The sequence below is a fragment of the Chelon labrosus genome, assembly GCF_963514085.1.
Source record: "Chelon labrosus genome assembly, chromosome: 5".
In the NCBI taxonomy this organism is placed as follows: domain Eukaryota; kingdom Metazoa; phylum Chordata; class Actinopteri; order Mugiliformes; family Mugilidae; genus Chelon; species Chelon labrosus.
The window spans coordinates 3,714,988-3,727,778 of record NC_140341.1 but is presented as its reverse complement, the minus strand read 5'-3'; the positions used below and the strand labels follow the sequence as shown (position 1 = coordinate 3,727,778).

The 12,791-nt window shown below is 43.6% G+C and overlaps 1 protein-coding gene across 1 annotated transcript; it reads right to left on the bottom strand.

Moving 5' to 3' along the window:
- Positions 1 to 2,371: 2,371 nt before the first annotated feature.
- On the bottom strand, positions 2,372 to 11,528 carry efhc2 (EF-hand domain (C-terminal) containing 2). Its single transcript, XM_084545082.1, has 15 exons — positions 11,447 to 11,528; positions 10,340 to 10,528; positions 10,030 to 10,180; positions 9,700 to 9,923; positions 9,274 to 9,516; positions 8,139 to 8,246; positions 7,445 to 7,583; positions 6,577 to 6,742; positions 6,330 to 6,472; positions 5,772 to 5,968; positions 5,532 to 5,665; positions 5,118 to 5,312; positions 4,094 to 4,186; positions 3,763 to 3,862; positions 2,372 to 3,011 (listed from the first exon to the last, which is right to left on the bottom strand). The coding sequence occupies exons 1-15, from the start codon at positions 11,486 to 11,488 to the stop codon at positions 2,883 to 2,885; spliced, it is 2,253 nt and encodes a 750-aa protein (XP_084401208.1). The 5' UTR covers positions 11,489 to 11,528; the 3' UTR covers positions 2,372 to 2,882.
- Positions 11,529 to 12,791: the final 1,263 nt, after the last annotated feature.

The window sequence follows — 12,791 nt, the reverse complement described above, 5'->3', positions numbered from 1 at the left end:
TGCCTTCCCTGCGGCGCTTTAATTTCTGGGTTTTGAGTTAAGCAGTGGCACCTAAATGAGGACAAAACAGAAAGTATTGTGTTTGGGGAGTTTGTGTCAACATGATTTGGTGCCTTGCCTTCAACACCCGGTCGAACTGTGGGAAATTTAGGAGTGATTTTTGACAGTTCAATGAAATTTGATGAACAAATTGACAGCGTTGTCAAGACGAGCTTTTTTTCAGCTACGTCTTCTGGCCAAAGTCAGAACTTTTTTGAGCCGTCACGACCTTGAGAAAGCTATCCGTGCTCTAATTAGTTTGAGACTGGATTACTGCAGTGCTCTGTATGCTGGTGTCTCCCAGTCGTCTCTTAGCTACCTTCAGCTCGTCTTTTAACCAGCACTAAGAGAAGAGAGCTCATCACTTCTATCCTTTATTCCCTCCATTGACTTCCAGTCCATTTTAGAGTTGATTTTAAACTTTTAATGTTTGTTTTTGAAGCTCCTAACGGCTTTTATCTGAGATGCTAATCATTCGTGAGTGTGGCAGGACTTTGAGGTCGTATTACCAACAACCAACTCTTGTTGGAAGTGCCCAGGTCAAAATTTAAACACTGGGGGTGACCAAGCCTTTTCAGTTGCTGCATCCAGGCTCTGGAATAAGATCCACACTGACCTAGGCCTCTTCAAATCTAAGCTTAAAAAGTATTTGTTCAGAATGGCTTTTAATACCCGGTAGTGTGGTGACACTTATTTTACTTTTTTTATCCTCTTATTTATTTTTATATTTTATCTTTCTTTTACTCGTGTACTTGTTTTCCTGCCTCCCCTTAATGTCTTGCATCTGGGTCTGACTTCACCAGAAACCTGACACATTCTGGTGTTTGCTGCAAAGTTTGAGTCAAATGAAATGAAATGAAATAAATAATGTGGTGGTTTAATCTTGATTTTTTTTTTTTTTATAATTAATTAGTGGCTTCTTATATAGAATAAAATCTAATCAAAGCAAGGAAACTATTGCTTCCCTCACATCTATTTCACTTTTTTAGGTTTTAGGATGTGGACAATAATTAAAGCAGAATAAAAACAAATATCAGGCCTATATATTTTCTATTTAATAAATTAATATAGAATATACAGACTACGGAAGTGCTTTTAAGTACTATTCTAATGTTGAAACTTGAGTATGTTTTATTTGATCATCTACAAAATAATAAACAGATGTCGAAGATGCGGAAGTTCATGCTTTTGAATATTAATTTACTATTATAACTATATATAATGCACGAACATCACAATGAGTACTTTAATTTTATTGTTAGATGTATTTTTTCTGGATTGTAATGACATATTTTTACATTTTCAGCGCAGGACCTTTATTATAATCACTCGGTTTTCATCAGACCTTCAGTCTGAAAAGGTTATTGACAGATGTACCTAATAAAATCCTAAACCAGTTATTTAAATCCTAAGAAGATACTTGGATGAAACATCTTCCAAGTCCTTCGTTTAAGCTTTTTGTTCCATATATTTCACAGACTTGTTGAGAATCAGAAAACTTAAAACTACATTTGAAATTCACCAAACTACTCGTCTGACTCTGAAGGACGTCCTGCGTGCGTCATAATTCGCAACCAGATTTGAAAAGACCCGACGACGTGGCTCGTTCAGTCCGCTGTTGCTGTGCCGCAGAGAATGACGGGGCAGAAAACGGGATGTGTGGGAGCAAGGAGACAGCGAGTGACAGGAGGAAAAGGAGTGCTGGAGGAGGAGGAGGAGGAGGAGGTGTGGAAACTCCCCCTACCCTCACAGTGCTGCCCCTCTCCTGGCATGCTTCAGAAGGCAAAATAAGGTATGTGCTCCGGAAGCTCGCTGCCACGGCCGACCGCTTCGACGTCAGCCTTTGTGTTTCGGCGGTGGGTGACCGGGGAGGCTAATATTTTAGTATGTGTGAAAGCAGACGATAATGCCCCGAGTGATGTAAGGCACTGTTTCTGTGCTCGGTGGGGAGACGAGGGGGGTGGTTGCATAGTGTGGAGGGGATAGGGTGGTTGATTACCTAATGTTTGACTTATCCCCTTACTATAATTTGCAGCGCAGGCTCTGATTACAGTGGCGCCTCAACCTGAACAACCTGTGCCTTTTCATCTATTTGAAAACAGACAAATGCATAATTAGAGTGTAGCTCCTAGTAAATTAAACCTCTGAAGAGCTCACTCCTCCTCTGTGTAGTTTCATCCCTTTACTAAAAGAGAACAACAATAATCCGCTGATAAAGCTGAAGACAGATAAAAGAAATCAACCTAATTTTCCATCTCAGTGTGAGAGTTTGCCCTGATGATAAACATACCACGTCTTCACGGCCTTCTGGACTCATCCTTGCTCGTTATAACTGGTTGATAAATTGCCGTCTACATTCATGATTCAACCCAGGAGGTCGTTTTTCGCGCTTATCAACGTATCGCACACTCTGGAGGAGACACTGTAACACCCCTGTAATCATAACGTGTGTGAGCGCACGCTGGCCGGAGCTGAAATGTGGTTCTGCTTTAACGCCCCGTGTCCTGTACCGCGTCTCGGGCCGGCTTCACACTAACTCATGTAAACACACACACAAGCACATCAAAAAAAGCATCTGTGGTCCCTGAACTTTTCTCCCCTAAAGCGCAGATTTTCCTCTTAACTGGATCGGGTTACGCTTGAGGAATAGAGACCGCTGAAATTATTCTTATACAAAAAAAAAGCAAACCGGCAAATTGCTCTCACGCGTCGCCTGCGGCTTCACACATCCTCAACACGACACGCGAGGAAAACACAGACGCTGATCGGCTGATGTATCGTGCTCTTTAATGAAGGACACCACTGTTAGTGATTCAGAATCGTTTTCACCTCCGGCTCCGCGTCTATGTCGAGGCGGTGGTTGTCGGGTCAGCGTCGTTGGAGGGGAAGCTGAAGACGTCCTGCAGGACAGCAGAGTAGTTGACGCTTTTCACTGCAGCTCCACCGACGTCAAACCTCGCGTTGACATTAAACTGGAGAAAAGAGGAACGCACAAGTTACTGCACGACTCAAATGTTCACTTTCTCCCTTTTATTCTTTTATTTAAATTACTCTGCTTTATATACTCGTTAATAATAAATAATGACCGTCTCACAAAAGTGGAATTTAGTTGCTCTTTTAAAGCAGGCTCTGTTGAATTGAACTTAATAAAATTATCAGAACGAAAGCCTGATAGCAGCGTGTGGACTGCAGCAAACACCAACCAGGCCCCCTAAGAGGGAGTCAGTGGGTCTGGATCCGTTTTCAGACTTCTTCAGGGTTTACCGTGGAGCTTTTCTAGGAGGGCAGAGTAGCTGAGCGGAGACTGAGCGACTAGTTTGGGCTTAGAACGCGGCGAGGAAAAGAGCAGCTGGAAAACGGAGAAATTCAGTAAGCGCTGCGTACACAAGAGAAATAAAACACACACACACATTCAGATCCACTCCTCTGCCTTTGCTGTCATGCCGCGGCGGTATATCTCTCCTGCTCACCTGTTTCTGCTTAGATTTGGCTGCAGCGAAGCATGCCAAATCAGCGTTACGTAGGAAAGATACAAATGCAAGAAAGAAGAACAAAGGAGCTACTTCTGACCACCTCTGTTCTATCCTTCACTCTCAAGTGATTTTCTGCAACTCAAGTCCATTAACTCACTCGTGCACTGATTGATCTTCAATTAAACTTATTTAAAAATCTGTGCGTACACTGTTTAACCTCTCCCTCTTCTGTTTTGTTTTGCTCATATACCTTTAAGATGTCTTCGGGCATCGCTGGTGGAGCAGGACGTTCTTGCCAGTTTATGCCAGCGAGGAAGGCGTGGTAGTCGATCTCGTCTCCGTCTGCAAACCTACATCAGACACGCGTCCAGAAAACAAACGGTAACAGACTGCACACACATATCTGCAAGTAGGGATTTAAATGCAGCTACTGTCCACTAGTTTAAATGATATCCTTTCTAAATGTTGGGTTCACAGATTTTCAACAAATCCCAAAAAAAATCTGGGCAAGAAAAACTTGCATGTCGTGGGACCCTGAAGTCCTCTAGCTTTAACAGTGAGGTGAGTAGCGGGGCTCTTACTTGCTGAGCAGGCCTCCAAGCAGGTTCTCTGGCAGGGGAAGGTGGAAGGCTTTACAGATGGTCCTCGTCTCTTTGGTGGAGAGGCGGCCAGTTCTAGGGACAAGAAAAAACCAGAAACTGAGCCGAAATGCTGCAAGTCTGCGAACGGAAGTTAAGATAAACATTAGCAACGTGTCTGTTTGGAGCAAGATTTTTGAGTGAGGCTAAAAAAGACTGCTTAGAGACCAACAGAGGACGTCAGAGCAACATGTCTGTGAAGGTTCTTGGTCATGTAGGTAATCGTATATCCTACAAAACAGGGTGAAGCAAGAGCAACTGGACTTGAAGGGTTTCTTGAGGATGTTTCTCCCCTCATCAGTCCAGTTGCCCTATTTCCAGCTTGTTTTTTGAAAAGCAAATGTGCCATCAGCAGCAACATAAGTCGACCTGACATTAGAAAAACATTCCTAAACATAGAGTCTGTATTTACGGAAAAGATGTCTGAAAATGTGTGTGTAAAACAGAGGATGCTTGTCCTCTGGGGCCACAGTTGTTTTCCACAGTGATGCCACACGGTCCACAGGCCCATTCTTGTCATGCCTTCTTCATTACGGGGGCGCTGATGAACAATCTGACGCTAACTGAGGGTGTCAACAGACTGATTTAAACAGACAGGTCAGCTTAACGTCGTGACACTGCTAGCGCTCAGCTAATAACAACCAACAGTTACGGATGGATTAAAGGTCCCGTCATTTGTTTATTCACAAACGGAAAGGGAAGGTGACAGACATATATAAAAGAGGGAGACTGGGTGTGTGTGCATGTTCTCTGGCCTGTACGGCTGCATGCCATACAACTCTTTAGGGTCCATCTGGTTCCAATGCTCCACTCTACACCGCTGGAACTAATCGCTGCTCTGAGATGTGGGGCCACTGGCTGAACGATTGATGTCTTGTTGTGACGCTATCTGCGTGTTTGTGTGTTTCTGTTGCAACAGTATTTTGTAGTTTAAGCTAGCGCCTGTGCTTGTGTGTGGACTGCCTACTTGTGTCGGTCGTGGTGTGTGAAAGCTCTGGCCATTTTGGGCAGGTCCACAAAGTGCTTCTTCCTGAGGAAGTCCTGGGCCACGGCCAGCATCAGGCCCACGTCCACCTCGGGCTGCACGCGCTCTGAGAAGCGTCGGCCGAGCACCAGCACCTCGTGCTCGGACAGGCCGCAGTCCAGACCCATCAGCAGGCCCCTGTGGGACATAATCACACACATAAGGACGACACAAAACCTAAAATAATCCCATAATCCTAACTCTGTACGTATTTCTCTTTGCTTCCTTTTGTCATTAACTCAAGTAATATTTACATCGTCCAAAAAACTACCCTGCCTCAGTTGTATTCTGACAAACAGTACATTACCTATTTGAGTTTAAACATGAGCTGTTGCTCTACTCTAACCATTCTTTTACCTGAAGGACTCATAGGGGATGAGGCCAGTGTTCCTTGGATCGCTCAAACTCAGAAACTTCCTGATCTCACTCTGCTTCTCCTCCGGAATGGAGCGCAGTTTGCTGAGGATGTTGCCCACGTTGGCTTTGGGGAACTTAACCACAATAACACACAAACAAACGGTGAGTGCTTCACGAAGCTCCTGATCCGAAAAACCACAACAAGTTTAGTGACAGAAAATAAACATTCTCCCTCCAGACCTCCTCGGCTCGCTGCTCCATGTAGTTGAAGGTGTATTCATCCGCATCCAGAAGCTGGAAGTTTGCACTGTTGAGGCAGACGGCAGCTCCGACATACAGATCCTGAGCTGTAAAGTACTCAGACGGTTTGCTCTTATACCGCTCCTGGCCCGGTTTCTTCACACGGCCGCGCTCCAGAAACTTACCACCGAGCACACCTGGCACAGGATGTGAGAGGAGGGGAGAGAGAAAGCCATGTGGGATTTTAATTCGGTTAAAAAATAAAACTTATGTCGTTTTGTTTTACATCATTTTAGGGTTTGGTTTCTCGGTTGTGTTTTTGGACACGAATGCAGAATCCGTGGCACAGTGTTCATCTTGTACTGCCAAAAAAAAAATACCAATCAAGCATGGATACGCCTCAGTGGAAACGCAGGTCTAAGAACTGAATAACATCAGTTTGAACCGCTCTCAAAAGATTCTGCAAATGGAAATTGAATCTGACGAAAAGTTTACCATGAGAGTTGTAGGAGTTGTTCTGGTGTGGCTACGGTTCAGATGTTTGTTTTGTTTTTTTACCTGAGTTCCTCTGTGGTCGTTCAAACACGCTAATGGAGTCATCAGAGAGGTAGAAGGAGATGATGAACACCCGCTCTCTGTCAGTTGGATCGCTGGTCATCATCTTGGCTCGGAAATTCAGCACATTACTCTCCAGGCCACATCTAAAGGGACATATGCACACTGGAGCTGGGGGCTGCAGCTAACACACACACACACACAGAAATATTTCAGCATGTAACTTGATTGTGACTGAAACTCGTCTGACCTGTCTTTCTCCATAAATTTGCGGAAATCTTTCTGCGGAGGCTTGGACAGGAGGCCCTTGCAGGAGCTTAACGAGTCCTCCTCTGAGCCAAAGCCGTTGTAGGGGGGCACAAGCCTGGGGGGCCTGGGAGCCGGGGGAGCTTTGTACTGCACTGGGGTAAAGTCCTCTGAGCGGCAGGAGGAGAAAGAAAAGACAAAACACTTAAAAGAAGAAAGGAACCGAGGAGGGTGATCAGAGGCGAGCAGGTAATCCATCCCTGAGCTGACCTATGACTGATCAGAGTCAGGCGGGACCCTCCATCACAGTGGCCTGTCAGTAAGGCCTCTGCCTGTTTTACTACTGTGACTAATGCAGCGAGCCCCAAGACCTGCCCAGGGTGGCAGACACATCCAGGACAAGCTTGGGTCTCTGTGGCTGGGGGGTGGCATGCCGTTAACTGTGAAGGCTTGGGGACAAACCAGTGCCGGAGGCCAGAGCGTCTGATGTCAGGAGGACAGCAATGTCCATCAAGGAGGACGTAAATGAGAGAACATGAAATATTCTATTGGATTAACTATTTAGATACAGAGCAAAGGTTTCCTATGCTGTCGTTCTCAGTAATCAGTTTCATCTTGCTGCCCCCAAGTGGCCAGATTGATGCAGTGCAGGAATAAACAACAGATAAATGTTAAACTCATTTGAAAAGAAATTCCTTTTGCTGCATAAGATCCTTTTCTTGCACAGATGAAACTGATTTATAATCTGTGAGAGCGCCTGAGGAATGTTGAAAGAGGTGCCGGCAGCAGTTTTTGGATTTCATATTAGTCCACACCTGTGCTGTTTTGTGTTGAAACACCTACAGCAATGTTGAAACAAACCGGTTTGCTACCTATGCCGTATTTGGAGCGGTAGTAGTTTTTGGTGAAGTCGTCACAGTCTGTGATGATCACCCTCCTGCCCCACACATTCACTTCTCCGCCTACGGTCAGATCAGAGTCCTTATAGAATTCGTCGTGGACGGCTCCGGTCTGCAAACAAGTCAGAGAAGAAAAGAGATGAGTGAGATGAGTAAAAAACATTACTTCTGCACCTTGATGACCTTAACTAAATGTTCAACCAACCACGTGTTTGTGCATATTTGGATTGCACTGCTTTGAGTGGGGTCAAACTTGACTTGAAAGTGAGAATACATCAGCTTTCTGAGAAGCCTTTTCTCCAGATTGTGGTCATTTGGTTGCAGCTATTTATTCTCTTCCAGGAACACGACCATTGGTACGAGGCTGCAGCACAGGCATTGTTCTAATTCACCTCAACAGCATGAGGTCATGGTGACGGGCAGGGAATTTCTTAAACACCAAAGTCAGAGAAACATTACTTGATGAATGTAAGCTTTAATTCAACAGTTGCACAAATATTAATGCACGTTGCAGCAATAAGACAAACCCCAAATAACTGCAGTTCATGTTGACTGAGTGCAACCTCTGGTCATCCTCACTGCCAGCTCACTTTAGTGACTCTCTAGCTGTTATCATGTTGTCACGTCAGCGTGACTGAAGTGTGAGTGTGACTGAGACGTTGCATACTTTGAGGTTGTCCAGTATGAAGCGTTCTCCTTGACTCTTGGAGGCAAACACATTGAGGACTGTGCGGTCTGTGATCTGTCCAGGCTGCCTGGCCGGGGGCGTAGCGTGCTACGGAGAAACGACAACCAAACATAGACATGGCACTGGTGCACAAATGAAGATATTATAACTTAGGTTGAGGAAAAACACCACACCCCATCTTTTTGTTTCCCACGCTCTCCTATACAGATGTGTCTGACCCCTCTCTTTCTCCGTTTGTCTCCTTATTCCCCTCTTGTCTTTGCTTCTTCTTCCCTCTTTCATTACAGGAGCCAGCTGAAGCTTCTTCGGCTTCTCATCCCTTCCCTTCGACCCCTTTCACCCATCCCCTCCACCCCTCTCATCCCTCCATCTATTTCCCTCAGGTCCCGTCTACCAGAGATCTCCTTTGCATTGAATAAGGTGTGGTCTTTGTTCGTAAAAACCCGTGTTATATATATAAGTGACCAACATACTGCGTGCAAACATGGATGCAGACACCTGGCGAGAGAGCAATAAAGAGATACGGAGACCGAAAGACAGAGAGAACGAGAGAGAGAGAGAGAGAGCCTAACAGAATAAGACAGACAAAGTAAAGAAGCGAGCCGTCATTAAGGATGTGGTGATTTCCCATTGGATGGTGGAGTCTGGTTAACCTTTAAGGCTGACATTTACTAAAAGGCATCAGAGCAAATGAAATTACTGGACTGAAAACAACCACACACACACACACACACGCACGATTGAGGACTGGCTGTCTTTCAGCATGAATTAGGCGTCAGTCAGGAACTGGAGGAGAATGCCAAAATGCTTGAGGGAGACTGAATACTAGCAGTCCTGTCAGAGTGGATGAGTCTTGGGGAAAGGGAGGAATGGTGGGAGAAAGAGGAAAATAACTCATCCAGCCAGAAAGAGAGGCAGTGCGCGCCTTTAGGTTTGCAATAACCGTCTGTAAATGTGAAACATAACAAAACTGAACGCACTGAATGTTCCTCGTCACCCTTTTCTTTTCTAGAATGTTTCTTTCCACGCTCAGGAGTTTCTACCACCTGTATTTGTCCTTTATTTTTTCAGTCCTCCTCTCTCCACTCAAGATACATTTTTCAGTATTTCTCACCTTAGGCAGTTTGCTGCGGCGTAAGAATTTGGGCACGGAATCTCTCCCCGAATTTGGGGTTACCACCTCGTAGATCTCGATGGTGTCATCCGCCAGGAAGTAGTGCATTACGAGCTCCCTGGAAAGGCTCTCGGTGTCATCCCAGAAGCAGTAGAAGCGCAAGACTTGGCGGTCGTGGTCCAGGAACTGCTTGAGCGTGTCACGTCTCTCGTAAGGTCGAAGCGGCTTCATACTTTTCTCAATCTGAAATAATAAGATGAATCATGTCGCGGCATCAGTATGAAGAGCAAGCAGAGGTAGGTATTAGTGTTTTACGATACATCAGGGAAGCTTCTCTTGGTTTTCTTCTGTTTTTTTTTATTTTTATTCCACTTCTTGATTCTGTCTTGATTCAGGAATTAAAAATTCTCGGACCCTGCCGCCTACCTCTTCTCTGAGGTTGCTGTAGGGGTCCTTGGGTACAGTGGCGGGGTCGTTCAGGACCACCCCGAGTTTTGTGAGAAAGTTCCTTGTGAACGAGTCACAGTCGGTCACGGTGAACGTGCGAGAGTACAGCACCATCTGTTGGTTGACGTTGAAATGGAAAATGTTGTAGAACTGGTCATCGTCTGGGGCAGGCAGTGGGACACGGTGGCGACGGATAACCGTTCCTGAGCACGGAGATCGCAAACATTAAATACATTATAGTTATGTCAATGTATAATAGTTATGTTATGGTGCATATAGAGGTGCATTTCTTGTGATATGACAGATCACCTTGAGGGATTCCACTGTTCTTGTACTCTGGCTCCACCACCTGAATGGTGTCATCCTCCAGGTAGAAGTAGATCTTGCACTTTCTGATTCGGTACGTCTCAGTCTGCGCTTCAGGCACATCCTCCTGAAAGTATGCTTCGAAACACAGAGCCTGCAGGGGCATGTGTTAATCAGATTTATAAAATTCTGATTTGGGTGCCTAGTTAGAGCTATAGTTGCTTTAAACTTTACAGACCAGCAACATAATCTGTTACAATCTGGACTGTATCACAATAATATTTATAATGTGTGTGTGTGTATAGTATTTTACCTGTTTGTCAAAGGCCACCCATGATGGTAAATCGCTGCCTTCTCCTTTGGGATAGATAGAATAATTTGGTTTAATCTTCTGGCCAGGTAACAGCTGTCCTCCGATACCTGGCTTCTCAGAGCTGATGAGCATCGGGACTCCGTTGGAATAGTCAAAATGTTGGGATTTATGGAACCTCTCCTTCCCCAACTGCGGTACAGAAAGCAGAAATGGACCGTGTAATCTAAGAATCTAAAAATTTAAGACATGCTGCAATTGATATGCTGCAGAATGCAATATTTTGCATTTTTATTTGCAACATTTTTGGCTTAGTTTTGGCTTTTACAGTCATTTTTGCACAAATAAATCTGCTTTTTGCACTGACTTATTTTGCACAAACCACTAAGAATATTTTTTTAAGTTTTAGCAATTATTTCTTTCTCGTTATTGTCTTTTGTATATATTTTTGCCAAATTCCGCGCTACTGTGACATGGTAATTTCCCATATGTGGGATAAATAAAGCTTCTTTTCTTGGACATACAAAGAGCATAATACATGTGTATATTACCAACTCATCCCTGTCATTACCTCATGTCTTTCTGGTGCAACACCTACTGGAGTTTTTCAAGATATTCATTATATTCAGCCTCCTTACCACCTCAACCCTCAATTTATACTGGTTGTTGTTTTTGTTCAACTTTTGGTTAGCTACTTAAACCTGATGCAATATGTAAATATTTATTGTACCATAACGTATTTACATTTACATATGGCTTCTCTTGTCTACCTTATTCTATATTTTTTGTATCTCGCACTGTTGTTCCCCACAGGGATAAATAAAGTCCTGTCTTATCTTATTTTCCATTTAACTACACACACCTTCTTGGTAAAAATACATACAAATTAAGCAAACACGGTGTAATTAAGTTAATTAATTATTCAGTATTACTAACTTTTAAAAAAAATAAAAAAAAATACAAAAAGGCGTATCTTATCTCCACATAACTGCTTATCTTTAGCTAACGGCTATCTGCCAACTTTTAGCTAACATGCTACATTAACATTTAGCTCAGGAGCTAGCCTGCTGCACTTTTTCTGAAAAAATATACCTAATGTATTAAACTTACTTGTGCGTTTGGAGAATTCCCTGGCAGAAATGGTAAAGCCATGATAAGTGTTTAAAACTTCTTTATTATGTTTCTTCACAAAACTCAGCGGCCGTGGACTCCCCCCCTGAGGTCTGTTACCGGTTACCATGGAGGCGATTCACTTAGCGTCGTCTCCTAGCAACGATCCGTGAGAGAGAGAACCAGGAGCGCGTGTGTGCGCGCAAAGGATTCTGGGACTCGTTGAGGGAAAAAATACACGTCAAGTGATGGAAGAAGTGTTAAAAATGTATTATTTAAGAATATTTACGATATAACAAGGTGAAAATATTCCGTAAAAGTCCTGCAAGTAAACTTTTACTTAAGTAAAAGCTTATAAGGATTGGCAGCAAATGTTAGAACCAGCTTTATTTGACAATGTATGCAAATACAGGAAATTTGACTTTGTTTACATGTCTCTCAGTGTACTTAAATAGAGAATAGATGCAATAAGATTAAAAATAACATGTGATCAGGTTTGCATGCAAGCGTGAGCAAGATAAATCGGTATCTACTACATTTACATTTGCTAGAGAAGTATTTTTGCATTTGCAGGAAATACACACTCTATAATGGACGTTTGCAAGAAGCATGTGTGCACTCGCAGTAGGTGCTTGTGCATTTGTACTAAGTTAAGCGAGCATGGCATTCCAATTTAACTGTAATGCAAATGTGAGAGTCTATTGCAGAGGTAGGGGGGTTGTGTCTTTATAAATGATAAAGCATTTATCACAATGATGCTCTGAGGGAAGATGCTGTTCTTGTGTCTGGTTGTGTCTGGAGCACCTACGCCTACAGAAGGAGTCTGCAATGACCTCTTCTGTGTTAATTTAAGTATTGAATTCTATAACTGACTTCCATAATATATAGGGTCATTAGATTAACAATACTAATACTTTATATTCATCCTTTCATTCATCTTCTGTAACCACTTGTCCTGTGAAGGGTCACTGGGGGGCTGGACCCTATCCCAGGTGGTGGGGTACACCCTGGACAGGTCTCCAGTCTATCTCAGGGCTAACACAGAGGGACAGACAACCATTCACACTCACACCTACGGCCAATTTAGAATCACCAGTGAACCTAACCAGCATGTCTTTGGAGGGTGGGAGGAGAGAAAATGCAAACTCCACACAGAAAGACCCCAGTCGGCCTGGATTCTGACCCAGTTTTATATATTATTCATAAATAAATCCTAGTATTTAGTGGGGTTTTGTATAATTTGCATGTTGAAATTAAACCATGTGAAAAGTTTAGGAGGAAAACTTCCTGTTTTTGTGGAGCTGTTAACAAATCATCCTCTAAAACATCACAAGCCAAAAAAGGG

Excerpts from the sequence above, each read along its gene's own strand:
- efhc2 (XM_084545082.1), bottom strand. The coding sequence starts at position 11,488 with ATGGCTTTACCATTTCTGCCAGGGAATTCTCCAAACGCACAA. Across the intron at positions 9,924-10,029 it reads GAACAGTGGAATCCCTCAAG|GAACGGTTATCCGTCGCCAC; the intron begins GTGATCTGTCAT and ends CTCCGTGCTCAG. Across the intron at positions 3,012-3,762 it reads TGCCCGAAGACATCTTAAAG|TTTAATGTCAACGCGAGGTT; the intron begins GTATATGAGCAA and ends TCTTTTCTCCAG.